At 32.0% G+C, this 26127-nt stretch overlaps 4 protein-coding genes across 5 annotated transcripts; all 4 read right to left on the bottom strand.

The window, feature by feature from the left end:
• Positions 1-929: 929 nt before the first annotated feature.
• LOC110826214 (uncharacterized) lies at positions 930-1792 on the bottom strand. The gene has a single exon (XM_022056815.2). The coding sequence runs from the start codon at positions 1770-1772 to the stop codon at positions 930-932; it is 843 nt and encodes a 280-aa protein (XP_021912507.2). The 5' UTR covers positions 1773-1792.
• A 6135-nt stretch (positions 1793-7927) lies between these two features.
• On the bottom strand, positions 7928-8825 carry LOC110826213 (uncharacterized). Its single transcript, XM_022056814.2, has one exon. It carries the CDS (start codon positions 8802-8804, stop codon positions 7962-7964), a length of 843 nt encoding a protein of 280 aa, XP_021912506.2. The 5' UTR covers positions 8805-8825; the 3' UTR covers positions 7928-7961.
• A 1377-nt stretch (positions 8826-10202) lies between these two features.
• On the bottom strand, positions 10203-14935 carry LOC110826218 (putative polygalacturonase At3g15720). Its single transcript, XM_088208528.1, has 9 exons — positions 14843-14935; positions 14099-14233; positions 12263-12409; positions 11938-11964; positions 11642-11849; positions 11308-11389; positions 11117-11222; positions 10547-10654; positions 10203-10430 (listed from the first exon to the last, which is right to left on the bottom strand). The coding sequence occupies exons 1-9, from the start codon at positions 14933-14935 to the stop codon at positions 10203-10205; spliced, it is 1134 nt and encodes a 377-aa protein (XP_088064654.1).
• A 4546-nt stretch (positions 14936-19481) lies between these two features.
• Positions 19482-26087, bottom strand: LOC110826217 (DEAD-box ATP-dependent RNA helicase 15). Of its 2 annotated transcripts, none has more exons than XM_088207019.1 (12): positions 25930-26087; positions 25541-25659; positions 25216-25316; positions 24325-24497; positions 23992-24223; positions 23761-23879; positions 23158-23214; positions 22895-23079; positions 22009-22153; positions 21834-21917; positions 21690-21753; positions 19482-19673 (listed from the first exon to the last, which is right to left on the bottom strand). In XM_088207019.1, exons 2-12 carry the CDS (start codon positions 25654-25656, stop codon positions 19654-19656), a joined length of 1296 nt encoding a protein of 431 aa, XP_088063145.1. In that variant the 5' UTR covers positions 25657-25659; positions 25930-26087; the 3' UTR covers positions 19482-19653. The 2 variants fall into 2 exon arrangements, with proteins under 2 accessions (XP_088063145.1, XP_088063146.1); XM_088207020.1 differs by lacking the exon at positions 19482-19673 and adding an exon at positions 19956-20400.
• Between the last annotated feature and the right edge of the window lie 40 nt (positions 26088-26127).

The raw sequence follows: 26127 nt of genomic DNA, 5'->3' as shown, positions 1-26127 counted from the left end.
ATTGGCTCTTTATTTTTTGTCGCTTTTTTATGTGAATATAGAATGTTAATAATTTCGAGCAACGACAAAAATATATTCTTTGTACAAATTCAAGATTTTGAAATGACACCTGTACTATTTATAAAAATACATTTTTAGCATAATAATGTTAATCCATCATTAGAATTTCAAAAAAAATATAATATCCCATTATTGATTATGTGTGCTAAAATTTCTACCATAGTTATATACTTATATAATAAAACCCTAAGTTTGAAATTAAAAGAAAACAAAGATATATAAAAAAATCACTAGATTTTCTTTAGGGTGAGAATTTTTAAGTTAATTGATTTTTCATTTTTTGTCGCTTCTTTACATGAATATAGAATTTTAATGATTTCGAGCAACGCAAAAAAGATAATCATCGTACAAATTCAAAAAACTTTAATGGCGCTTGTACTATCTATAAAAAATACACTTTTTAGCATAATATGAGCGACCCATCATTTGAATTTCCAAAATATTATACCGCATTGTGGAATGTGTGTTAAAACTTCCAAAAATAAATAATTTAACGCGGATGAATATGAAACTTATTAAGGTAGTCGCTACGAACTTTTGGTAAGTACAGCGCAAAGCCAAACTACTTCCAACCATTTGAAACATCTTAATCTAGATCTGCAAACCACCATAGATGAAAATGACTGAAACACTTAAAAATTAAGAGAAATAAAGATTTTTCTTAGCAAACATACATTGAAAAATAAGATAGAGAATTAGTTTAAACAAAACATTAACTTTTATTTCAGATGATATCCATTTTATTGCACGATAACGGTAAAATTCAAGCATGACATGTATCCACCGATCAATATAACAGTACCAATAATGGTATATCTTAAAATACTAAGTACATAAATCTATCAATGGACACATAGACGACCTTTTAATTACTCCCGGCTCTCGTACTTGCGAGCCCAAATATGCTTTCCATTGTTCTTGAACTTGGCAATCCGACAACCACTTAGAACGATATCAACTTGCTCAACAGAGCGAAGGATGAGCTTTGCAAACAATGGCTGCTCATGGGGTTGAATGTTGTCCTGCATAATCACAGTTTTAACAAAATTATCACCGAAAGTTCTGGTAAAAACATCTGCCACTTCAGTTGCCGTCACTGGAGATCCTCGGGAGAAAGTCAAGAACATGGTTCTGTCATTTTCTGTAACGTTATTGCCAGGGTGCCATCCCCAAATCCCTCCATTGGGTAAACCATAATCGCAAGCTCTTGGCATCACATGAACTGAACCAAAAGTTGGATGAGGAAAACCGGGAATAACAAGAGGTTGGTTAAGACTTACAAAATAACGATTTCCCAACACGAGGTGGAGAATATCAGGGAAGATTCGAGAGCAAACGGAGCCAAGGAAGTTTTTGATTCCAGTAACAGCTGCATACTTCTGTTGGTAAATCGACACGAAAGATATGTCGGTGCCAAAGAATTTATCAGTGAGGGGCATGCCACCATCAGAAACTGGGGAAGGAGGATTGTTGGATTCGAGGAACTTGATGCAAGCAGCAGCTTCATCAGCTAGAAGATCCACAACATGGTCCGGTATCGACCGCATCTTGTAGACGAGACCGGGCATACGTTTCTCTTCAAGCCAGAGCCAGAAGGCCAAAACCAACATAGACTCAGCTGGATCTCGCATGAAAGTGATAACCAGCCGAGAGAATAGCTCACGATCAATGGTGTGAAACGAAAATAGCTCTTGAGGAGTGAGTGAGGCCATAGAGGAAGAGATTTTTGGGCTATCTGAAAGAGAGAGAGTTGCAGTGGTGAAGAGAGGGTTGGTGATTATGTCTCTTTATAATGTGAGAACCCAATGTAGGGTAAGTGCTTACAAATATAATAATATTTTTTTATTAGAAAATATATAAAAATAAAATGAATACAAAATATGACAAGTAAAGTTATAATCTTCATTTAGAAAAACATTATGATTATTTCCATTTGTGTTTGGATTTAATTCCCTTTATGATGATATCCAAGCTAGCTGTGTGTTACCCTAATCTCCTAATTATAACTTAACCAGAAAAGATTTTTCATTTTTTCAATTTTTTTTTTCATTTAACACTTTCCTTTTATTTGAATTTTTCCATAATTGATTATCTTATTCACCCACTTTAGTTTGCAAATTGTATAATTTTTCCATAATTGTATAATTTTATTCACTAATAGTGTCATTAATTCTAGTGGTGTTTTTTCTATTAATTCAGGAAATCTAATGTGCTTTTTGGAAAAAAAATAAAAAAATCTACTAAATACATCTTCTTGAGATAATTAATTTAGTGGGTAGTAAATTGAATTACTATTTCCTACAAAATATAATTTAATTTAATTTCTTTGACAAATTAATAACAAAAAGAGGTTCTTAATTAATAATTAACAGCTTGAATTCTTTATCGAACATCAAGAACTATTTAAACAAACTTTAATTTCACCCATTTTTTATCCTCATCTTGTCTTGAATTATAGTAGCCTTTTCTAAGTCATAATGAAACTTAGTAACTAAATTAGGTGAGCATATTTTTGACATAATTAATTTACCGGAGTTTAACTTAAGGATTACTGGACTTCCTTGATTGAAATATAAATTTAATTTTTTTCAAAATTAAAAAAATGTGGGGTTCACAAGTAAAACCGATTCATTAAACCATGATGAATTGTAACCGAAGTTCTTTGTCGGGTCAACAGGAAAATTCCAAAGACCTCTGCAAATCTCAAAAACCAAGGCTACTCTCCTTCTTCTATTACACCTAAGCAACTCACTAAAGGATTACTATGCTAAGCTGGATTAGTCAAAAGTACTCGCAACTCACACAACCCGCACAAGGGATTATTAATATTATATACATATATATACCTAAAACGGCTCGAAATTTTTAGAAACGTCTCTCACCCACCAAATTAAAGCAACAATGGATGATGATGGTGAAGAAGGTATTTATGGAAATGTAAAATTATGTAAAGTTTGGCATTTTCTAAAAGAAGAGTTACAGGTGTTAGTAATTGTTGAAATTGAAGCTTATCCTAATTCTATTGTAGATAAGCGTTATGTCTCTTCTTTCTATATACTAATTTAACATTAACCTCAGACTTAATAATGAAGTAATAAAAATTTCTATTTTTATTATATCTATTTCTGGTAGTTCCACATTAAGCCACCAGATAACAACGAAGTATGAATTGGGCTGACTCCACCACGTTTTTAATAATAATTAATTTGTTGGTAAAAATTACTTGAACCATGTCAAATCGAAATTGCCACTAACCATTGTGCTTGTTTAAAAGCATGTGGCAGTGTTTAAGCATCGGCCTCAAATTGGATGACTTAGTAGAAAATAAACTACCAATGACTACTTAAAGTATGATAAAATATATTTATAATAATGGATCTGCATGCGACGGTAATTTTTTAGAAATTCTACCAATTACATCTGTAATCTCATTCGATTTATTAAGTTTATAGTAATGACTGTAGAATTACATTTTGTCATTGCCAATTTACATGTCTATATGTCCAACTAAATTTATAATTTTTACTATTTTATTAATTCATAGATGATAAGATAGCAAATATACATTTCTTAAATTCTTAGTCTAACAGTCAAGAAACATCAGGTACTATAGACGTAGATTTGCCCTCGGTATGTTTACAATAAGAATAAGATTTTTTTTTTTTTCTGAAACATAAGAGGTTATGTTGGCTTCCTCCATTACAATTCATTTGCAACCAATACTTGAACAATTCAAATTTATTGATATCTAATCAATCGAAGTTCCTTGTAAACCACTGTACATCACGCCGCTCACATTCACCTTTGATATCTTGCTATTATTTAAGAAAAAAAAAATTAAAATTTACATTCAACTGGTTTTGTTTTAATTTTTTAATTTTTTTAAAAAAAATAAAATTTAAATAAAAAGAAATTTTTTATAATTTTGTTGATCGATTATCATAGGATTTTTTCAATCAATGAATGTGATGTCTTCAAAGGAGATAGCACGAGCATATTCTTATCCTTCCTGAAAAAGAAAAGTCAGATGTTTAGCCTGGACTGATTGAAGAGATGGGTTTTCTATTAAATTTAGACAATAATATAATGTGAAGATAGAAACTTTTAAGTCATCAAGAGAAACAATTCAATTTAACTAAAACAAGAGTAGAGAAAACAAAGTCCTCCACAAAGCATAATAGTATTTTACACAGCATTTAATCTATTTTGACGCAAAAGAAACTGACAGAATTTTCAGTATAAAAACAATTGTTCCATTTTTATATATTATATATTATTTCAATTTTTAACAAATATATATATATATATATATATAATATTCCATTTCTAAATCTATTTTTGCAATTTCAAAAGCATTTTAAGTATGAAAAAAATCATTTAAATTTTCTAATCTACAATTAATGGAAATTACCAAGATCTGTCTTTGAAATATTTCTCCTTGTGGTATTTCTTTTCTTCGTTTTCTACATACATATTAACAATGCTGCCCATTGGTGAATAGCTGCTTCTCTTTTTATTTCCATATTGAAAGGGGAGGCGGGATTTTGAATTATTTTTATGAAGGAATTAACAAGGAATGCTTATTTTGTTATGTAAATTAAAAAAAAAATATTTATGCAGTCGGTCTGGTTAATAATTGAATAACCAAAAATATATTAATAAAATTTAATTTTTTAAAATTTTATAAGCATATTAATTAGATAAATATATGTATATATTAATGTATCCACAATTATTTATTTAACATTTATAACTCTATTAATCTTAAAAAATATGTGATTATTAATTTAAAAGAACATTTAAAATTTTTAATTGGTTGTTCAGTCAGTTTAATTTTTAAGTTTCAGAATTGATTAAAATTAATTAATTTTTCAGTTTTTGACAAATTTAACTAAAAAAAAAAGAGCAAATCGAATCAATTTTCTTAATCGGAGTAAATATTTAATTCAAAATAAGACAGGAGAAATGACATCCTGATCTAGCAAAGGAACCAAAAGTGACTGAAATTTCCATGTAGTATAATTTTCATCAGAATTATAAAAGACTCTACGAGCTAAAATATAAGCTGCCACGTGACTCCAAAACTGCAGTAGGATCTCCAAAACTGCTGTGAAAAGCCAAATTTTATCGTGATATGTGATATGTGATTGTTTTTTTTTTTTTTTTTTAACATCTCTATTACCTGTAGCTGCCTCGCGATATCACGCCCATGCGAAATGTTTTTTGGTGCAGAAACTGCCGCTAAAGGCCAATTGTTGTGTTGCATGAAACTTTTTATGCTCGTAACGTGGGGCATGGATGGGAACTGATGGTGGTACAAACTTAAATGACCCAGCCTGCAGGCCTGGCCCTAATGGCTCCTCAAACTTTACCCCAAATAACATATAAAATCCAATTAAGGTTACAGTCTGACATAACTATAATATCCATCATAGAATCAACTCAAATAAGGTCAAAATATTAAATTTAGCGATAAAAAGTTTGAAAAAAGAAATGTTTAATATGAATATGAACCAAAAGTTTTAATTAATTATGATTCTTTAATATATTGTACACCTTGTTGGGTGAATTAATTAGTATGATTGATGGCTTCGATCATTGATTGCTGGAACCACTCAAGCAATTAAAGATTTGAGTGGGTTGGCTAGCTGTTTGCTGTTTTGCCTTGCATTCGACGGGTCCTGTTCAAACTGGATCAAAGGCAGCAACTATTTATATGTGCAAAAAGTAAATAAATACCATAATTGAAATAATATTTTAGATCAACTCAGTTTGATCTCACAACACATCACTAGAGTTTGATAATTCTGTCAAATAGGAAAAGAAAGTAAATCAGCCACTCAGTGTGGTCTTTGAACACAAAATGAGTTTCTTGAAAACAAAGAGAAGAAAGAAGATGAAGGAAAGATGTGGTTGCAGTAGGTGTTGCTGTTAGACGGTAGGATAAAAAGAAGAAGATGATTTTTGCTTGGCAGCCCTAGATTTTATAACCCAAAGAGGCTAGGGTTTCTTCTTTTCTTGATTGAGATCTTTCCTCAAATATTTCGGCTTATTCTCAGCTTTCAAAATAATCTTCTCCTTATTTTTGGGCCTCAGATCTCGGTCCGAATAAGATCTTTTTCAGATTTTAAAAGTGCATTTTTTTTTCTTCAAGTAGCATGATGACCGCGGCTTGTTTGTGTTACGTGTGGGGCCCTTAAACTTATATGTTGTCTTAGCCTTGGTCAAGGCTTAATTGACTATAATCTTGGTTCCATCTTGCTGCCTTGACTGCAAGCTGTGCCCAATGATTAGTTGTGCTTATCCTTTCCAAAGCTTGAGTGTGTGGGCCAAAGTCTACTGCTGCTGCAGAGACTAAGCCTTGCCCAATGCTTAAACCGTGACAAATGGTTGTTCTGTAGTTCTTGCTCCTTTTTCCACTCTTCTTTCAAATTTTAAGCCCAATCTCCTACCCTACTTCAAAATAAATCAAATAACTTAATTAAATAGCAAGCAATTCAATTTAAACAAACAAAAGTAGACCAACAAGGATATTGTTTTTGTACACTATCATTGATAGACATTTTGCTATTAAAATTAATTGTATTCTTTTGTTTAAAAAAAATATATTTTTAAAATATTAAGTTATATTATGAGACAACTGACCCATAAGATTATATTAACTTATTAATAATATTTATTAGAGTAATAATGTTCTTGTAGATTCTATATGCATATTGTTTCTATTAAGAAAAAACTCATGTCTATATTGAAATAATCATATATCTCACATGTTAATATTTATTTGCTCACACAATATAAAACCTTAAGTTTGAAAATATAAATATATATAGATATATATATATATATATATATAAAAGAAGTCCCTAGATTTTAGTTAGAATGAGAATTTTTAAGTTTATCATTTAATCTCCAAGATGCATGTTACATATATTATGGTTAATTCTTTTCTTTTTTGTGGCTTTTTTATACAAATATAGAATGTTAATGATTTTGAGCAATAACAAAAAGAAAATTATTGTACAAATCTAAGATTTTGAAGATATGCGTGTACTATTTATAAAAATAAACTTTTTAAGCATAATAATAGCGATCTATCATTAGAATTCCAAAAAATATAATATCCCATTGTGGATTATGTGTGCTAAAATTTTTTATACATTTATGTACTTACACAATAAAACCCTAACTTTGAAATTAGAAAAAAAAAAATATGAAAGAGTCACTAGACTTCTCTAGGATGAGAATTTTTAAGTTTACTATTCAATGTCCAGGATGAGCATTGTATATATTATGATTGGCTCTTCATTTTTTGTTGCTTCTTTACCTGAATATAAAATACTAATGATTTCGAGTAAGGACAAAAGGATAATCATTATACAAATCCAAGAATTTGTAACGGTGCATGTACAATTTATAAAAATACACTTTCTAGCATAATAATGGCAACCCATCATTAGAATTTTCAAAAATATTATTCCTCATTGTGGATTATATGTACTAAAATTTTCGAAAATAAATATTTTAACGCAGATGAATAGGAAACTTATTAAGGTAGTTGTTACGAATTTTTGGTAAGTACTGCGCAAAGTCAAGTTGCTTCCAACCATTTGAAACATTTGAACCTAGATCTATAAACCACCATAGATGAAAATGACTTAAACAATTAAAAATCAAAACAAATAAAGATTTTCTTAGCAAACAGACACTGAAAAATAACATGGAGAATCAATTTAAACAAAGTATTAACTTTTATTTCAAATGATATCCATTTTATTACATGATAATGAAAAATTCAAACAAAACATGTATCCACTTATCACTACAACAGTACCACTAGTGGTGTATCTTTAAATGCTGAGTACATGTGTATATCAATGGACACATAGACGATCTTTCAATTACTCTCGGACCTCGTACTTGCGAGCCCAAATATGCTTTCCATTGTTCTTAAACTTGGCAATCCGACAACCGCTTAGAACGATATCAACTTGCTCAACAGAGTGAAGGACGAGCTTCGCAAACAAAGGCTGCTCATGGGGCTGAATGTTGTCCTGCATAATCACAGTTTCAACAAAATTATCACCGAAAGTCCTGGAAAAAACATCTGCCACTTCAGCCGCCGTCACTGGAAATCCTCGGGAGAAAGTCAAGAACAAGGTTCTATCATTTTCTGTAACATTACTGCTAGGGTGCCATCCCCAAATCCCTCCGTTGGGTAAACCATTATCACAAGCTCTTGGCATCACATGAACTGCACCAAAAGTTGGATGAGGAAAACCAGGAATAACAAGAGACTGGTTAAGACTTACAAAACAACGATTTCCCAACACGAGGTGGAGAATGTCAGGGAAGATTCGAGAGCAGACGGAGCCAAGGAAGTTCTTGATTCCAGTAACGGCTGCATACTTTTGTTGGTAAATCGACACGAAAGACATGTCGGTGCCAAAGAATTTATCAGTGAGGGGCATGCCACCATCGGCAACTGGGGAAGGAGGATTGTTGGATTCAAGGGACTTGATGCAGGCAGCGGCTTCATCAGCTAGAAGATCCACGACATGGTCCGGTATCGACCGCATCTTGTAGACGAGATCGGGTATATGTTTTTCTTCAAGCCAGAACCAGAAGGCCAAAACTAGCATAGACTCAGCTGGGTCTCGCATGAAAGTGATGACCAGCCGAGAGAACAGCTCACGATCAATGGTGTGAAAAGAAAATAGCTCTTGGGGGGTGAGTGAGGCCATAGAGGAAGAGATTTTTAGATTGTCTAAAAAAGAGAGAGTTGCAGTAGTGAAGAGAGAGTTGGTGCTTATGTCGCTTTATAATGTGAGAACTCAGGTAACTGCTTACAAATATAATATTATTTTTTATTAAAAAGTATCTACTAATTATAACTTACCCATAAAGGATTTTTCATTTTTTTCATTGAAAATTTTCCTTTTATAATTAAAATTTTCTTAATTGATTATTTTATTCACCATTTTTGGTTTACAAACTGTGCAATTTCCCCTTTTGGGGTCCTAATATTGTCATGAATTCTAGTAGTGTTTTTTCTTTTAATTCAAGAAATCTAATGGGTTTTTGGTAAAAACAAAATCTAATGAATTTGAAAGTACTTCTTCTTGAGATAATTAATTTAGTGGATGGTTAATTGAATTAATAATTCGTACAAACTATAATTTTAATTTATATCCCAAAGACCTCTGCAACCGAAGTTCTCATGATGAACTGTAACCGAAGTTCTGTGTCGGATCAATAGGAAAATTCCAAAGACCTCTGCAAATCTCAAAAACCGACGCTACTCTCCTCCTCCTATTACACCTAAGCAACTGACTATGCTAAGCTGGATTAGTCAAAAGTAGTCCCAACTCACACAACCCACACAAAGCGATTATTAATATTATATAACGGCTCGAAATTTTTAGAAACGCCTCTCACCCGCCGAATTAAATGATGATGAGAAGGGTATTTATGGAAATGTAAAAGTATGTAAAGTTTGGCATTTTCTGAGAGGAGTTACTGGTGTTAGTAATTGTTGAAATCGAAGCTTATCCTAATCCCATTACAAAATAAGCGTTATGTCTCTCTTTTTCATGTACTGATTTTAACATTATTAAACTCAGACTTAATAATGACGTAATAGGAATTTTTTATTATCTCTATTTCTGACATTTTCATATAATAATAATATATGATTTAGAGTAGATCCATCAAGTTCTTTGGGCCCAGTCCATTGCGGACCAGACCTGGTTCTGCTATTTCGGACCAAGTTGAGAAAATACGTGTCTTTAGTGATCATTAATTTGTTACTAAAAATTACTTGAACCACCACAAATCAAAACCGCCACTAACTATTCAAAAGCATGCGGTAGTAGTTTAGGATTCGTCTCAAATTGGGTAACTTCGTGAAAAATAAACTATTAATAAAAATTACTTAAAGTATGACAAAACACATTTATATCGACGGTAATTTTTTAGAAATTCTACCAATTACTTCAGTAATCTTATTTAATTTATTGAATTTATAGTAATGACTGTAGAATTAAACTTTGTCATTGTCGATTTACATGACTGTTGAACTAAATTTATAATTTTTATTATTTTATTAGTTCATAGATGTTAACATCCCGAGTACAAATTTCCTAACCTGACAGGCAAGGAACATCAGGCACTGTAGAAATAGATTTACCCTTGGCATTTTTACAATAAGAATAAGTTTTTTTTCCTGGAACAGAGGAGGTTATGTTGACTTCTTCCATTACAATTCCTTCACAACCAATACTTGAACAATTCAAATTTATTGCTATCTCATCTATCGAAGTTCCTTGTAAACCACTGTACGTCACGCCGCTCACGTTCACCTCCGATATCTTGCTCATTGTTTGAAAAAATAAAAGTTAAAATTTACATTCAACTAGTCTTGCATTAATTTTTTAAATTTTTTTAAAAAGTTAAAGTTGAATAAAAAAAAATTATATGGTTTTACCTGGCTTATGTGCTTATCCACGTAGTGTTGATCAATTATAATCGGATTTTTGGAATCAATGAATGTGACATCCTTAAAGGAGATAACACGAGCGTATCCTGATCCTCCCTGAAAAAGAAAAGTCGATGTTTAGGCTGGACTGATTGAAGAAATGGGTGTTCTTTTGAATTTAGACAAAAATATACTGTGAAGATAGAAAAATTAAATAATCAAGAGAAACAATTCAATTTAACTAAAACAAAAGAAGAGAAAACAGAGTTCTCCATAAAGCATAATAGTCTTTTACACAGCATTTAATCTATTTGGGCGCACAAAAAACTGTAGAAAAGATGCAAAATCCTCAATGAGTAAAGATTTTGTTTTTCAAACTGTTGTGTAGAAATCCTTTGAGATTATTATCCTCATGAGGTTGGCTAGGAAAAAAAATCTTTGAAGAAACACTACTTTAGAATTTTTTTCATAATTAAATTAGATCTTAAAGAAATTGTGTAATTTGTATTAAAAATAAATATTTACATATGCAAAAAAAAAAATCTCAGGTGAACATAATTTTGTTAGGTTGTAACTTACTTGTATTGTCTTAATTCTGACTCCATTCTGGGTTGAATTTAAGGTACAATGTTGCACATATACCTCCTTAACTCTGTTATCTTGGTCGTCCCCCAGGCTTCCAACACTACATATGTAAGTAAGTACAAAAAATATAAATGTTAATAAAAAGTGTTTGATCTAATTATGTTACTGTCTGAAGTAGTTCCTACCTGATTCCATGACCTGGTCCACATGTGACGTCGGTGATATAAATGTGCGAGGTACCACCTTTAATAGCAATGCAATCATCCCCTTCATAACATTAATTACTAAAGTCATTTCCAGTTTATAAAGTTGTTTTCATATAGGACCTATATGTCAAAATATAAATATAGATTGAACACGAATGTTTAGTAATAATTAATTACTTTTTATAACGAGCTAGCAATTTAGAGCTCAAACACTCGTGATAGGATCAAATTTTACGGTAATATTATTCAATTGCAACAACATTATAATCATAGAGTAAATCTAAAAATGCTAGAAGTATAAGATTCAAATTACCAGTTCCAATGAAAGAATGAGATATATTAATTTGGCTTGAGGAAGAGAGATCAATTCCGTCGGTGTTAGGACTAGTCTTTGGTGCAATAATATGAAGATCTGAGATTGATACATGGTTGCACTGATGTATTGCTATATGGTTCCTTTGACTGTTTAGATGAGTAAGCCCACGTAGCTCAAGATTATTGCATTCATGGAGGTACAGAGCCTGCAATATTTCGTAATTTCAATTACGCAAGTCTATAAAAGAAAAACTGAAAAATTATTTCCTTCAAAGAAACTGAAGAGACTTTTACCCTGGGTCTCGGGCATGTTTCGTTTACCTGCAAAAATATCAATATTTTTATAAAAAATTTAGAATACTTAATCAATATTTGAAAATAATTAATAAATACATTTATTTAAAAAGAAAAATTAAATAAAATAATAAAGAGAGTAAAATAATTTTGGTATAGCATAAATTGAAGGGTAAATATAATAATAAAAACTTACGATTTCATATAAAATAATTTTTTCTAAAAAAGTGAACTTCAGAAAATGAATTATCACCCAAAAAAAATTATTAAATTCAAATTGCAATTAATAAAATCAAATTGTAGGAACCAAAATAAATTTTATTACATAAGACCACCAAGCTGAGCCATGGCCATCTATTTTTCCTGTTCCGCTTATGGTGAGACCATCCACACGATAGAAGCACAGCCAGTATTCTACTCCGCATTGACTCCATTCTTCAATAGAGTTGGGTGCTACAATATTTCCCAGAACCTGCTTTTCAAGTTGTAGAATAACAACTATTAATATATACATATATATATATATATATTTATATATCTATGAATGTTGATTATAATTATGGGTATATACATATATGCCTACCTGCTGCAATGACAGTCCTATATATGACTTCAAATTGAAGTTAATTCAATCTCGATTTGACTATGAACATCTCTATGAGAGCACGTCCATTAATAATACATCATCACCATTCCAAAAAATTATTTTAGTTGAAAGAAATGTAAAATAATTTTTTAAGATTTTGTACGTGTACATGTGATTATTAATTATAAATAAAAATATTATTTTAAATTATTAAGAGCAATTTTTTATATGTTTAATCTAATTTTAAAAATTATCTTTATTTTCAATCCAGATATACATATTTTTTATATAACCTATAGTTTGTTTTTTGAATAGGGGTAGAGTAATGAATAGAACAGCAATTAGGCACTTGGTTTTGGTAACTTTAAAAGTTAGTCATGCATAGCTACTTCAGATTTTTATGTTGCTGTATGTTCAAGAAGATGAAAATGATAGTATAAAAATCAATATTGTGTCTAGTCTCGTTATATGTGTACATCAAAATTTTATTGATTTCAAAAACAAAATACATACCAATATCAATTTACGACCAAATTAATTTTTAGTTTTAACCAATTTAATAAACAACTGAATGAATCAAACTAATTTAGTTCAACTCATCCTAATCGATTTGGTTCATTCAATTTGTTAGTCCTAGTTCGCGTTTTGTTAACCCTAGTGCTTACAATAATAATTGTAATTATGTCAGCATCGTAACTAATGAGATGTTCAATGATAATGATGATGGTAATATCAATGATATGGTAGTGCTAACAAGAGTAAACATGAGTGGCTATGACAGCAGCAGCAACAGGTTGGAAAAAGTGATCATGGTAGCAGAAACGTTAAAATTGTCAGCAACCATAATAGGAATGAAGGAGATAGTTACAAAAGCAACAACGGTAAATGACATCAATCATAACGACAACAACACTGGCGACAATGACTACAGTAGTGGAAGTGATGATCAGAATGACAGTAATGACAACATTAAATATAATAATGATAATAATAACAATGATAATAAATTCAGCACTAAAGGTGACGATGAAGAGATAACAATAATAATAGAGGTAACAATTTGATCATAATAGAAAAAATATAGCAATGAGATTACAATAGTGATAGTAACTATGATAACAATGATAATGATAGTTGTGTCATTAATAGTAACGAAATAGAGTTATATGATAAATTATAATAATAGTGATGATATTTATAATCATAATAGTAATGACAACGATGATAATGATTATGATAATAATAATAATGGTAAAAATAGCTGGTCGTTATACTAATAATGAAAATACAGTTTGTGACAACAATATTTTGTTTGAAAAAAATAGAGATGGAAGTTAAATATAGAAAATATATTTTGAACTTTTTAAAATATTATTTAAGCAAATGGTAATAGAAAATCATATCTCAAATTGAATAAAATAGAGTTATTGCTAATCCTTATTATACCCTATTATTATTTTTAAATATTATTTTATTTTTAACTGACAAATTTTACCAATGTTTTACGCGTATGTATATACATATACACGTATATATATTATTTAAAGAAGGAGAAAAAAAATAAACGTTACTAACCAAAATATTGAGACTGTTGGAAGCGCAAGGACCGCAAAATCTGAGAGATTGCAATAAGAAAGTATACTCCGCGGGTATTTGCAGTTGTGGTGAACCAGCAGCTTCACATAGAGCTCCCCATGCTTTTGTAAACGCCTTCAACACCAAACCAAAAAAAAAAAAAAAAAAGCTAAATTAAGTTAATAATTGTAATTTATTGGCTTCTAATTACACAAAAATAAATTATTGAAAAATGTTATTTCTATTGTTCGAATTAGAAGAATTGTAATCTTATAGATTTTCAAATTATTTATTGAACCGATTATTCTAAAAAATTAACATACACAATCCGTTGAAAATAACAATTTACAAATTAAGGAGACTTTTTGTTTTACAAAATGTTGAAAATAATAATTTTACAAATTAAGAAAATTTTCTCTCTTATTAAAGATTTAAGGTTACGAATATGTATTTTTTAAGCAGCTCATATATCATATTTAAATATGTATTTTTCAAGTTTTCGTTAATGGTTCATGTATTAAATTTAAATACATATTTTTTAAAAAGTTTTTTTTATGTGGTTCATGTCTTAAAATTAATTATGATTCATAAATTAGATTTAATTACAAATTTAAAATTTGAGTTTTTCTCTTAGTATTTCTTTCTTCTTTCTTTCATTTTCAACAAAATATTATTTAAAGTTAATATATCTCTTAAAAAATTTTGTAACACAATCAAGATTTTACAATACAATAATTTACTTACCTGAGAATCATCTGTAACGCCATCTCCAACAGCTCCAAAATCCAACACATTATATATACTCTTCGTACTTCCCAGACTTAAAGTGAGAATCATAGCACATAAAAACGAATATAAGGTAAATCCTTCCTGTATTTAATAAGAGAGAGAGAGTGAAAGAGAAATATAAATGTATATTCACAAACTATATATATATATATATATAATATATCTACAAACCTATAAGTACTAATTATTAATTTTAGGAGCTTATAACATGTATAAATGAAATTTGAGGTCTGCAATAAGTGATTAGAGCTCTTACTCACCATATTTACCAATCAAAAAATTCAAGAGCAGATAAACTTTTGTCTTTCTTCTTATAACTCAGAGAGTTTGGAAGTTCAGAGCATATGAAGTAGATTAGAATTTCTAGACAAGTTTTTGGAGATAACAATGGCAGCTGTTTCTCAATTTAAGATGATGTGTAGTACTGACCAACCTCTCTATTATATAAACATGAGTACAATTAATAGGCTAATATATATATATATATATATATATATATATATATATTAGTAACGCTCTAAATCTAAATTTGGGAAAATTACATTTATGAGAAAAAAATTTGAGCAAATTACATTTATGGAAAAAAAAAAAAGATTAAATATGTAAGGCCTAAAACCAATCCCAAATTAAGCTAAATTATGCATTAAAATGTTAGATAATTAATAATTATCCTAAATTGAAATTTAACTAAAATGATTTCTCAATACAAAAACAAATTTTGATTGAGTGGAATTCTTTAAATCAGAATCCACAATTAAATTTCCATTGTGTAATTTATTTTTCAAAATCTATAAAAAAAATAATAATAAATAATTTAAAATAATTAAATCAAATAGATTTTATCAATTATACCAAAAATAGATGTAGTACGTAATAAATAAATCAAGTTTCCAAGCCAACATTTAAGATTAAGACATCAAATTTCCACAAAGTTCAAATTAAAGTCTTAGTCTTTAGTAGCTATAATCACATTATATCTCTATAACAATATTCAAAATTATATATAACTTCTATGGCATAAGTGATACGGATATTCATGTATCATAGTCTAAAGTTATACTTAATTTTTATGGTGTAGAGTTAAAATATATATATATATATATATATATATTCATGACAAATTTTAATTTTTACCCTGTTGGTAGGGCTATATTATAATTGTAGCGCCCGGAAAGGAGCCGAAAAAAAAAAAAAAAAGTCACGTCGGCAGTCACGTCAGCAGGCCTGGTCAGCAGTCCCGGCCAACCGGGACCTGCCACGTGGCAAGACCACGTCATTCCAAAAAGGACCACGTTGGCGATCCGCGTAGGCACGATCGGATGGCCCAGATCAAGCGTGCAATCGGACGGCCCAGATTTAATCAAAAATGGACGGCCCAGATTAAAACAAAATGGACGGCTGAGATCAAAAGGCAAAGGGTTATAAATAGAACCCTCACACCAGACCACAAACCCTAGCCGCCTGCCGCTCGCCGGAGAAGACGAACCAGAAGCCGGCCGCCGCCACCCGCCGCCGCACCGGAGGAATTTTCGACCGCCGATCGAGGTAAATTTCGTACCCCCGACTCGTTTTTCCACGCTGATTCCTCCTGTGGCCAAATCGGAGCTAAAATCCCGGCCAAACGGCCGGGATACACGGCCGAAGCCCAGCGGCGCCGCCGCGCCCCTTCTCGGTTTTTGCCTCCGATGAGGCCCTTCCCGGCCTCCGTTTGATGCAATTTTTATATCACCGTGATCACCATTCTTTTCTCTACAGGTTGACCGGAGCCGAATCACCAAAACACGAACCTCGCCGGAGAGCCGCCGCACCCGAGAGCGCCGCCGCCGGTAAGCTCCGTCTTTCCGTGATTTTTTAGCCCCCCGAGGGCCCTAGGGTTGTTTTCTCGCAGGGACCGATGCGAGTGTAGCCGAATTCGGCCGGAAACGGCCGAAAACAGCCAACCCGAGGCGAATCGCCGCCGTGCCGGAGTTGCGATTTGGGCCGAAAGGGGGCTCTGGGCCTAATTTGGGATTTTTTTGGAACACGTGCAGGTACCAGTAGTGCGTTTCAGTTCCCCGAGAAAAATTCAGGGAAAATTAGGGACAGCTTTCAAGCGCACTGTGAAGCCGTGTTCGGACCCCGAAACGAGTAAGGACCCCTCACCCTATTTCCTATCACGGTTTTAAAGTCCAATAAATGATAAAACGGTATTTCATGAATCAACGAATGTGTGAAATTGCTTAAGGTCGCTAATGGAGCCCGAGTCTAGTGTGTTTGTCGGTTAACTGTTATTTGGCCTGTTTTACAGTTTTAAATACAGCATGAGCTTCGATGTTTTCATTTTATAGTTTCGTGTGCATATTCTACTGTTTTATTGATTATGGATTGAATGACCGGGATATTGGTGCTATATGTTGTCTGTTTGGCATAAATTATCGTTTTACTTGTTTGTATGTGATTGATAATGCTGACTGAGGGAAAAGGAGAATGAAAGATTATGTGAATGGAAATTGTATAATGTGTTCAGCCCGACTAGATATCCTGGGAGATGGTGGACGGACCGGGTCCGTAGGGAACCCTACCGGGATTGTGGTCTCCCATACCGAACGGGGTATGGAGATCTTATGTGTTTTGGCGCCCATACCGGACGGGGTAATGAGGTCTATGGTTTAGCTCCCATACCGGACGGGGTATGGGGACGGCCCTGGAATTTGATTTCAAGTGTTAAGGATTAACGGGTAGCGGGACCCCTATGGATCCCCATGGATACTAGTGGGCTGGTGAATTAGGAAGATATGTTCTGTAACGATTGAATTACGAAAAGTGTGATAGGTATTATGTTATACAGTTCATATATATGTTTCCATGATGATGATGATGTTATTGCTTTCGTATATTATTTTATGAATTTCACCGAGATAAGTAAATGGTAAAGGTTTTATTATCGATAAAAGAATTTGTTGTAAATTATGCTCCATTGGTCTTTTTGTGTTTTCTACCCACCTTTACCTCCGTGACGGTGAGATATCGTGATGTCTTTACTGGGCTAGTGTAGCTCATTCCTTATTTAATCATTTCAGATCAAAAGGACATCGTTCCCGAGCCGATTCCGCAGGAGGACGACGAAGGGGACGCCTAAAGACTCCATAGTCACATTCGTAGTTTTTACTTTCAAGTTTCTCCTTTAGGTAGTTTAATCTTTTCTATTTTGTGAGCACGTTTTGGTTTCAGTGTAAGGGATGTTATTCAAATTTTGACTTCGCTTCCGCATTTGATATTTTTGAATATAAATTCTATTTTAAATTTCCGGGGCTGCTACAATAATTGTACCTGAGGGTTTTGAAACAATCTCACAAATCTTTTCAAATTCTTGTCGAAAGACATTAGTTAATCAAATATTTTAAATCATCAACTTCATTAAATGATAAGTTTGATCTAGAATTTCTGGTTTAAGCAATAAATTATAGATAATACATATCTTTAGAAAATTTAAATCATAATTAAAATTCAATAAAACCATATCAAGACTAAGAAATTAGAAAATTTAAATAATTTTTTAAAAAAATATAAAACACTAGAATAGATTAAGAATTAGTCATTTGCAACGTTAAATTCGAGTTTGATAATAAAATGTCCAGGTAATTCTCATTCAAAGTATCGAATAAATATTCAAAAATTCTAAATAATGTATATGAATATTAATTAATACATAATATTTGCAATCTGAAAAACATTTACTCATGATCTTTATCAAACCCTAAGTTAAAATTTATCAAATATTTCAGGATCTAATATAAATTTTATTATTCTTGAGATTCATAACTTTTTTTTTCCATATCTAATATATATAAAAAAAAAAAAAAACATACCTATACTTTCACAATTTTCAGTCATAATATATTAAGATCGTCAAACTGAAAATTAAGGTTTGAATTTTCATATTTTCATAATGTGTAATCGATTTAAAAATTGAATTCTTTCAATACCAACTGAAATTAGCAATAGTTTCTATGTAATCATAAACTGGACATATAAAATAAATATTTTAAAAGAAATAATTAACCAAAATAGTTCATCAAAAAATTTACTATCATGACTTTGCATTTTTTCAGTAATCTCTAAATATTTATGTCTATCATAATTTTGGTGTTTAAAAAATGTATAACATATAGACTAATATCTATATATTTTTTGCAATTTCAAAACCATTTTTAGGATAAAAACAATCTTTTTGAATTTTATAATCCATAATTAATGGAAATTATCAAGATTTGTCTTTAAAGGATTGCTGCTTTTGTTTCTTTATATATATATATATATATATATTAACAATGTTCAATAGATTGCTGCCCATTGGTTAATTAATTTCCGTATTGTTTGGGGCGGCAGGATTTTGAATTATTTTTATGAGGGAATTAACAAGGAAATGCTGTAAACTAATCAAAATATTTAAAATAAATATTGATATTTATCTGTTAATGAAAGTTTATTTCACTTTTTTTAAAAGAACTGTAATAATTACTTTTAAACTAAGTATTTACTAGTCTAATAGACTACTAATATAATATCTTTTTTCAGTTTTTAACTAATTTAATCATAAATAAATAAATCAAACTAATCGAAATATAAATTTTATTCAATATAAGGTAGGAGAATAAAAAAAAAATACGAAGTATCAAATTACAATATCTCCAAAGTAGAAGAAATATCAACATTCATAAAACCATTAAAATATTATTGTCGTTGAATAATAATAGGCATACCACCATTTGAGCCATGTATCCATCTTATATAGCCAACGGAAACCCTGCAGATAAAATAAGCATAATTTATTTTATATACCCCTGGGAAAAACTCCTTTTAGGACAAATTTTTTTTTTAAAAAAAAAAGTTATGATAAATGTTGGAAAATATTTCACAAAAATGCTCTCTTAAAACCTATATTTCTTTACAGGATCAAAACATGATAACATTCAACCCAAATCAAACTCAAATTTCCCCCTTTCACTAGCAGAGACCTCTGAAAAGCATAATATATATATATATATATATATAAACTTCAAATGCAAAAATAAAAAATAAAAAACCCTGGCAAATACTAGTCTTTATCTCTTTTGATACTGATTTACCACAACCTACAATAAAATACAACATCAGTGACAATTTGCCAATATATAGATAAACTAGAATTTGTCAAATTAAAAGACTAGATATCCCAACTACAATGCAATCGTATGGCCTCAAAATCCACAAATCTTGCTGCTACATACTACTTACTACACGCCCAACTTCCATCTCTACCACAATAAAACATTTATATATCCTAAAGAGGGTAAAATTCATCCGGAGCTGTTTAAAAGTTACATAAGCAATTTTTAACCCACATAGTGGAAGCATCTGCCCGGCAAATTGACTCAAACCATTTTACACCACCTTCCAACAACAAACGCGTCAATCATGGGTCCTCACTTGAAACCCACTAGAACGCATTTTAATCAGAAAGCTTTCCCAACTCCTGCAATTTTAAGATGGCACTGCACAAGGAACAGATTAACCATGAAGAGTTCAATTGGAAGCACCAGCTTTTTAAATAGCATAACAATATTTGAGAACTAATAAAATTTTCACTAAAAAATTTAACATCTACCAGCTGAAACGCTGCTAGTTCCACAAATACTGTAGCGAACTTAAACTTACTGTAGCATTCTCTTTAACAAGAAATAGGCTAGCCCACAACCATCATTGTGATTAATGAAACATTCTACTCAACGGAAAACAGGATGTAGGAAAATATATCTAATTTTAGGTCAGCAATTAAAAAACATAATTAAATATGAAATGCTTAATGTACAAAATATTTGTATAAAAATTACTTATACAGGTTCTGTGGCAATATAATTGAATACTACATGTAAGGTAAATCACCTGATTTTTCAAACCAAATCAATTGCGGAATAAAGCTTAAAGAGGTCCAGGGAAAACACATGCTTGTCGCTGGATGATCAGAGGCATATCATTTCAAGACAAATTTAGTTGCCCTAATTAAAATCTTAGAACTTTTGAAGGTCTTTAATTAGGAAAAAAAAATCAACACTCACAACACTACTTAGCACGTGTTAGATTTGGCTTATTAACCCTTTGACCGCTATTCTAAACCATCCTCATAAAAAAAAATACTAACCTGCATCACTTTACTTTCTTTTATTATAGTAAAGATATTTAATTTTATATAGAAATTAATAGAATATCTCAATTAGTACAATTTAAAAAAAAAAAACATTTTTTCATAAACTTTGTTTGAAATTATTTTAGACAAAAAAAACAGTTAGATGATTGTTAATCAAAAGAGCAACCGAATGCAACTTTTGGTCATTCAGGCACCTGCTAATTTACCTGACTTTTTGCAGCTTAGTGTCTAAAGGTCAGAGAAAAAAATTCATGTATCAAACATTTCTTAAGCTCAAAGCTCACTGGGGCAAAAAACCATATAGAGTTGAAGCAAAAAAAAGATCCAAACAGCATTTTACAAAGAGAAAAGTCAGAAAAGTAAAAAATCAAAGTGATATCAATGATTCACAGCATTAACTAAAAAAGATGAAACACTAATAATCACTGAGTCCACATCAAGAATGAAATTTTTAGCATAAATGGGATGAAATGATTAAGGCCAAGTGCCTAGAAACTTTAAAAAACTTTGGGATAGTAACAACGTTTAAGACTCCTTTTTAAGACACAACGATGAAATAAAAAAGGGTTTTCCCTGCAAGGACTATAGCAAATAAGTAGACATCAAAAAATTAAGTAAAGGCTTGAGAAAACATACTGTATGTTGATGTATCAATCTGCTCTGGCAGCTCCTTTATGTCCACCTCAAACCTCTCTTGAACCTATAATCATTGGATGAAATTTTTCAACACCTAGAACGACAAAAAGAAAAAAGAATTTTTGCGGTTTCAAATTTTCAAACCTGATTGAGTACATCGGAGTCTGAAGCAGACGAAACAAACGTGATTGCAAGACCTTTGGTGCCGAATCTACCAGCTCTACCTACCTGCCACAGACCCAACAACAAACACCATCAGTCAAGAGACATGAAGACAATTTCTCATATCCAGATGCTGAAGAATGTTTAACAAACTTACCCTGTGAAGGTAAGTGTCAGCAGAATCCGGCATGTCGTAGTTGATGACAATGTTTACACGTTCAATGTCAATTCCTCTACCAACCAAATCAGTTGCAACAAGAATTCGTTTATGCCCCTCCTTGAAACCCTTGTAGCGAGTCAACCTAGAAACAAAACATGCCCACATTTGGTAACCTCACAAACTGCAAAGAAATTAATAAGCAAGCACACCTTTACAGAACAAAATGCTACAAGTAACATGCCCTAGTCACACATTACAAAATACACAAACTGGGAGAGATAATATGTTCAATAACAAATTTGCAAAATAGAAATAAACAACACACTATTATGAGAAGTATCTAGTTAAGACTGCCAATTTGACAAATCCATAAATGTGATTTAAGAAACGTGAACATCATGCGGAAAATATTAAACTAATCAAGAATAAGCAAAAATCAAGTATATTAGAACAGCTTCATTCACCGACCCAAGATATGAAACGGCAAGGGTTTCGTAACGTATGATACCAAGATCATACAATATCTACCAGACAGTGGACAAATTTTAGTAGGAAAAAATATCACAGATCAAATCATTAAGCAGATAAAAAAATTTCTTCGGAATACTAGCACATCTCTCTAAGCAAATCATGAACAAAATAACAAAACAAAGTAAAATCACAAAAACAGCTCAGTTCTGACTGGCACAATTTTTAATACTACCATTAAAATCTCGTTATCTTCTTAGACATCGTAATAAAGATGATAACAATCTTCTCAAAATGCAAGGGTACAAAAGAAGAAAACGAAAAAAGAGGAAACACAGAAAATCTGGAAGCAGTAGCAAAGATTAACTATTTGCTGTTAAAACACGTAAGACAACTTATATGAACAAAGACTAACCTTTCCTCCTGGGACATGCCAGAATGAATGCAGATAGAGGGAAAATTACACTCAACAAGCAACTTGTTCAACTCGGCTGCCCTGTTCACACTTTTGACAAAAATAACTACTTGATTGAAGTCCAATGCATCGAGGAGGTCATTCAACTTGCGGTTTTTCTCCATCTCACTCAATTTGATGTAGTGCTGCGATGTAGGTAATTTAGGCAAGGAAGAGTGAATGTCTAAATTGCTGAGAAAAAAAGTGTGATTCCCACCACATACCTGTACTAGACCATGGAGGGTCAATTTGGCCTCATCATCAACATATATTTCCATTGGCTGAAAGGAACAAATGTCACAGTAAATCATATTAGGGATCTTCCTCAAGCTAAAAAAGAACGATGGCTGGACATCGCCATGAGATTCTCGCCAATCAGCTGTCTCCTCGAAGGTTAATTATTCACAGCAAGCAAGTGCCACACTGTCACTCAACACTAACTCTCTCACACAACAGATAGACCACCGCAGAAGACAACTGCCTACCCTTCTCATTACCCAACACAAAGCCCACACCAATCCCCCATAGCACAAACGGGAACAAATGATAAACACTAGGGAAATAAATAGAAAAACTAAAAAAAAAAGAAGATGAACACCCATTGGTTCAAAACCACTCAATTACTTCCTCCACTTGCACTGAAACTCCCAGCACGTAGATTACCCAAAGCATTACTAACTAAAGCCACCATGTAGCACAACATTTATGGCAAACATCCAGGAGTTGGAACGCTGATTCTAGAGATCTACAGAACTCTGGAAGAAATCTGGCATTAATTAAAAAGATAAGAGGTCTAAATTCAAGTAGTATTGGCCATGGGACATTACATCTTGCATAAATTTCTTGCAAACCGGGCGGATTTCTTTGCTGAGAGTTGCAGAGAACATCATAACTTGTTTGTCATGGGGGGTCATCTTGAAGATTTCCTGAACATCTCTCCTCATGTCTACAGAACACATGGAAAAAATTGAATATAAGAGAAGCAAATTTAACGTGGACCAAAACAATAATAACTGATCATATTTCAATCACTATTTTAAAAGATTTGAAAACCTCACCAAGTGATTCAAGCATCTTATCACATTCATCAAGGATGAAATGCCTCACATTCTTCAAAGAAAGATCCTTTTCTCTAGCCAGGGCCAAAATTCTACCAGGCGTTCCGACAACAATGTGAGGACATTCATTTTTCAGCAAATCCTTGTGAATTTTGATATTGACTCCACCATAAAAGACTGCAACTTTGATATCAGGCAAGTAAGTACTGAACCTCTCGAACTCATGACAGATCTTCATGACAAAGAAAAGACCATAAGAATCATCAAAATGGAGAACAAAATATTCAATATTCACAAGCAAGAAAACCAATATAAAGAACTCATAATACCTACCTGGTATGCTAACTCCCTAGTATGACATAGAACAAGCGCAATGACTTGGCCTGGGGTTGGTTCAATTTGCTGTAAAGTAGACAAAACAAAAACTGCTGTCTTCCCCATCCCCGATTTAGCTTGGCAAATGACATCCATGCCCAGGATAGCTTGAGGAATGCATTCATGTTGCACTGATGAAGAACCAAAGAAAATTGCATCCAAGGAACCCTTTGTAAGTAAAATATAACCTTCCTGTTCCTTTTAATGGAACGTTATACCAAACCATAACACTGCTCCGAAATCAATAGTGTGATAATAGTATATTACCTGAAAGTAAAACCAAGATGCTAAGGTCAAAATACACATTAACTAAAATAACAACGTAAAAAAAATAGCTCCGGAAGAAATTGTTAGACATATCATGCTTTCAGCATTTTAGAAGATCGCAGCCAATTAAGTACTGGAACAAAAAAGAATTATATACTGAATTTTCACTTTAGCTATAGCCAGGTAACTATAGACATTAAAGTGAATATCTCTAGATCCAAATACTTGGAAAATAATATCTCAGAAGATTCCAAATACTTCATCATTAATTAATCTAATTAAATAGCATAATCCCAACGTTACAAATCTTCCTAGTTCAAGTTTGCACTTTCTGTGAGAAACTTCCTACTTTTCTTGTTTTATAGGGAGAGTAAAGAAATAAAAGATTAACTAAGTGAAAGCTACCAAAAAAAAAGTTATAACAGGTTACAAAAACGCTAGATCTGAACTATTAAAGTTCAGAACTATCCGAAAAAACTGCTAAACTTTTAAACGCTAACAATACATTTTAAGACCCATCAGAACATGCTACTATTAATTGAATTAACAGAACTAATACAATAAGGAAGGTCAATATCTTGCCTTCAGAAGGATGCTCAAATCCAGAGTCTACAATAGACCGAAGAAGCTCTGGTTTCAAAAGGAAGTCTCTGAATCCTGAACTGTGTATTCCAACGTAACCTCTGCAACAGCAAAGCAAGAATAAGCTTAAAAAAGATATAAAAATAAGCATTTACCTAGCTAAGATGTAACTACAAATTGAACTCCTAGCTAATTTCCTACCAAGCTAACTTCTACAAGATCTGAAATGCAATTCACTAAATATTGGTCTATTTTTATGACTTGCTCGACTTATCTCATCAAACATTGAAAACAAGAGAGTTAAAAAGTAAAAGAGAACACTCACTTCTTGGCGGCCTCCCCATTGACTTTGGAGGTGACGGAGTCGGGGGCTTTCTCTTCTTCTTCCTCATAGTCGAGAAGCTCCTCCTCGTAGGCATCGTTGTCCCTGGTTTCTCCCATATCCTACAAAAGCACAAACGGAAAAATGATAATTTAGGGTTGCCCTGTAATCAATTCGACAAATTCTAAGAGAAACAAATGTTCCATTTCAACCATTGAAGATCAAAACGACAGCTTTGCGGAAAATTTTGCAAAAGAAAAAGAAAACACAATTACGATTTTGTATTGAAAATTGGAAACGAGATACAAACAAAGACTTCATAAGAGAAATTGCAGAAGGAGATCTTAGGATTTAAGACAGAAAAAGTAACAGATAAGGAGCGAGGAGATTACCTGTGAACTGTGTTAAGCTGGATGGAGGTTTTAGGGTTAGGGTTTGGAGAGTCTGCAAAGGAAAAAGGTTAGACCTAAAAAAGAGAAGTGATTGGTGAGAGCTCGAAGAAGAGTGATAGGGTTTCTACGATTCGGGAGCTAGCGCATATAATAACAGCGAAATGCTTTGGTTTTCCCAAATTACCCTCCATGCTTGTT

The sequence above is a fragment of the Carica papaya genome, chromosome 7, assembly GCF_054855325.1.
Source record: "Carica papaya isolate Zhongbai chromosome 7, ASM5485532v1, whole genome shotgun sequence".
NCBI classification, from domain to species: domain Eukaryota; kingdom Viridiplantae; phylum Streptophyta; class Magnoliopsida; order Brassicales; family Caricaceae; genus Carica; species Carica papaya.
The sequence above is the reverse complement of the archived record's forward strand: the minus strand, read 5'-3'. Positions and strand labels throughout refer to the sequence as shown.

Excerpts from the sequence above, each read along its gene's own strand:
- LOC110826213 (XM_022056814.2), bottom strand. The coding sequence starts at position 8,804 with ATGGCCTCACTCACCCCCCAAGAGCTATTTTCTTTTCACACCATTGAT.
- LOC110826214 (XM_022056815.2), bottom strand. The coding sequence starts at position 1,772 with ATGGCCTCACTCACTCCTCAAGAGCTATTTTCGTTTCACACCATTGAT.
- LOC110826218 (XM_088208528.1), bottom strand. The coding sequence starts at position 14,935 with ATGATTCTCACTTTAAGTCTGGGAAGTACGAAGAGTATATATAATGTG. Across the intron at positions 11,965-12,262 it reads GCTCAGCTTGGTGGTCTTAT|GTAAACGAAACATGCCCGAG; the intron begins GTAATAAAATTT and ends ATATTTTTGCAG. Across the intron at positions 10,431-10,546 it reads TGGATAAGCACATAAGCCAG|ATATCGGAGGTGAACGTGAG; the intron begins GTAAAACCATAT and ends ACAATGAGCAAG.
- LOC110826217 (XM_088207019.1), bottom strand. The coding sequence starts at position 25,656 with ATGGGAGAAACCAGGGACAACGATGCCTACGAGGAGGAGCTTCTCGAC. Across the intron at positions 23,880-23,991 it reads TAAGATGCTTGAATCACTTG|ACATGAGGAGAGATGTTCAG; the intron begins GTGAGGTTTTCA and ends TGTGTTCTGTAG. Across the intron at positions 22,154-22,894 it reads GGCATGTCCCAGGAGGAAAG|GTTGACTCGCTACAAGGGTT; the intron begins GTTAGTCTTTGT and ends TTTTGTTTCTAG.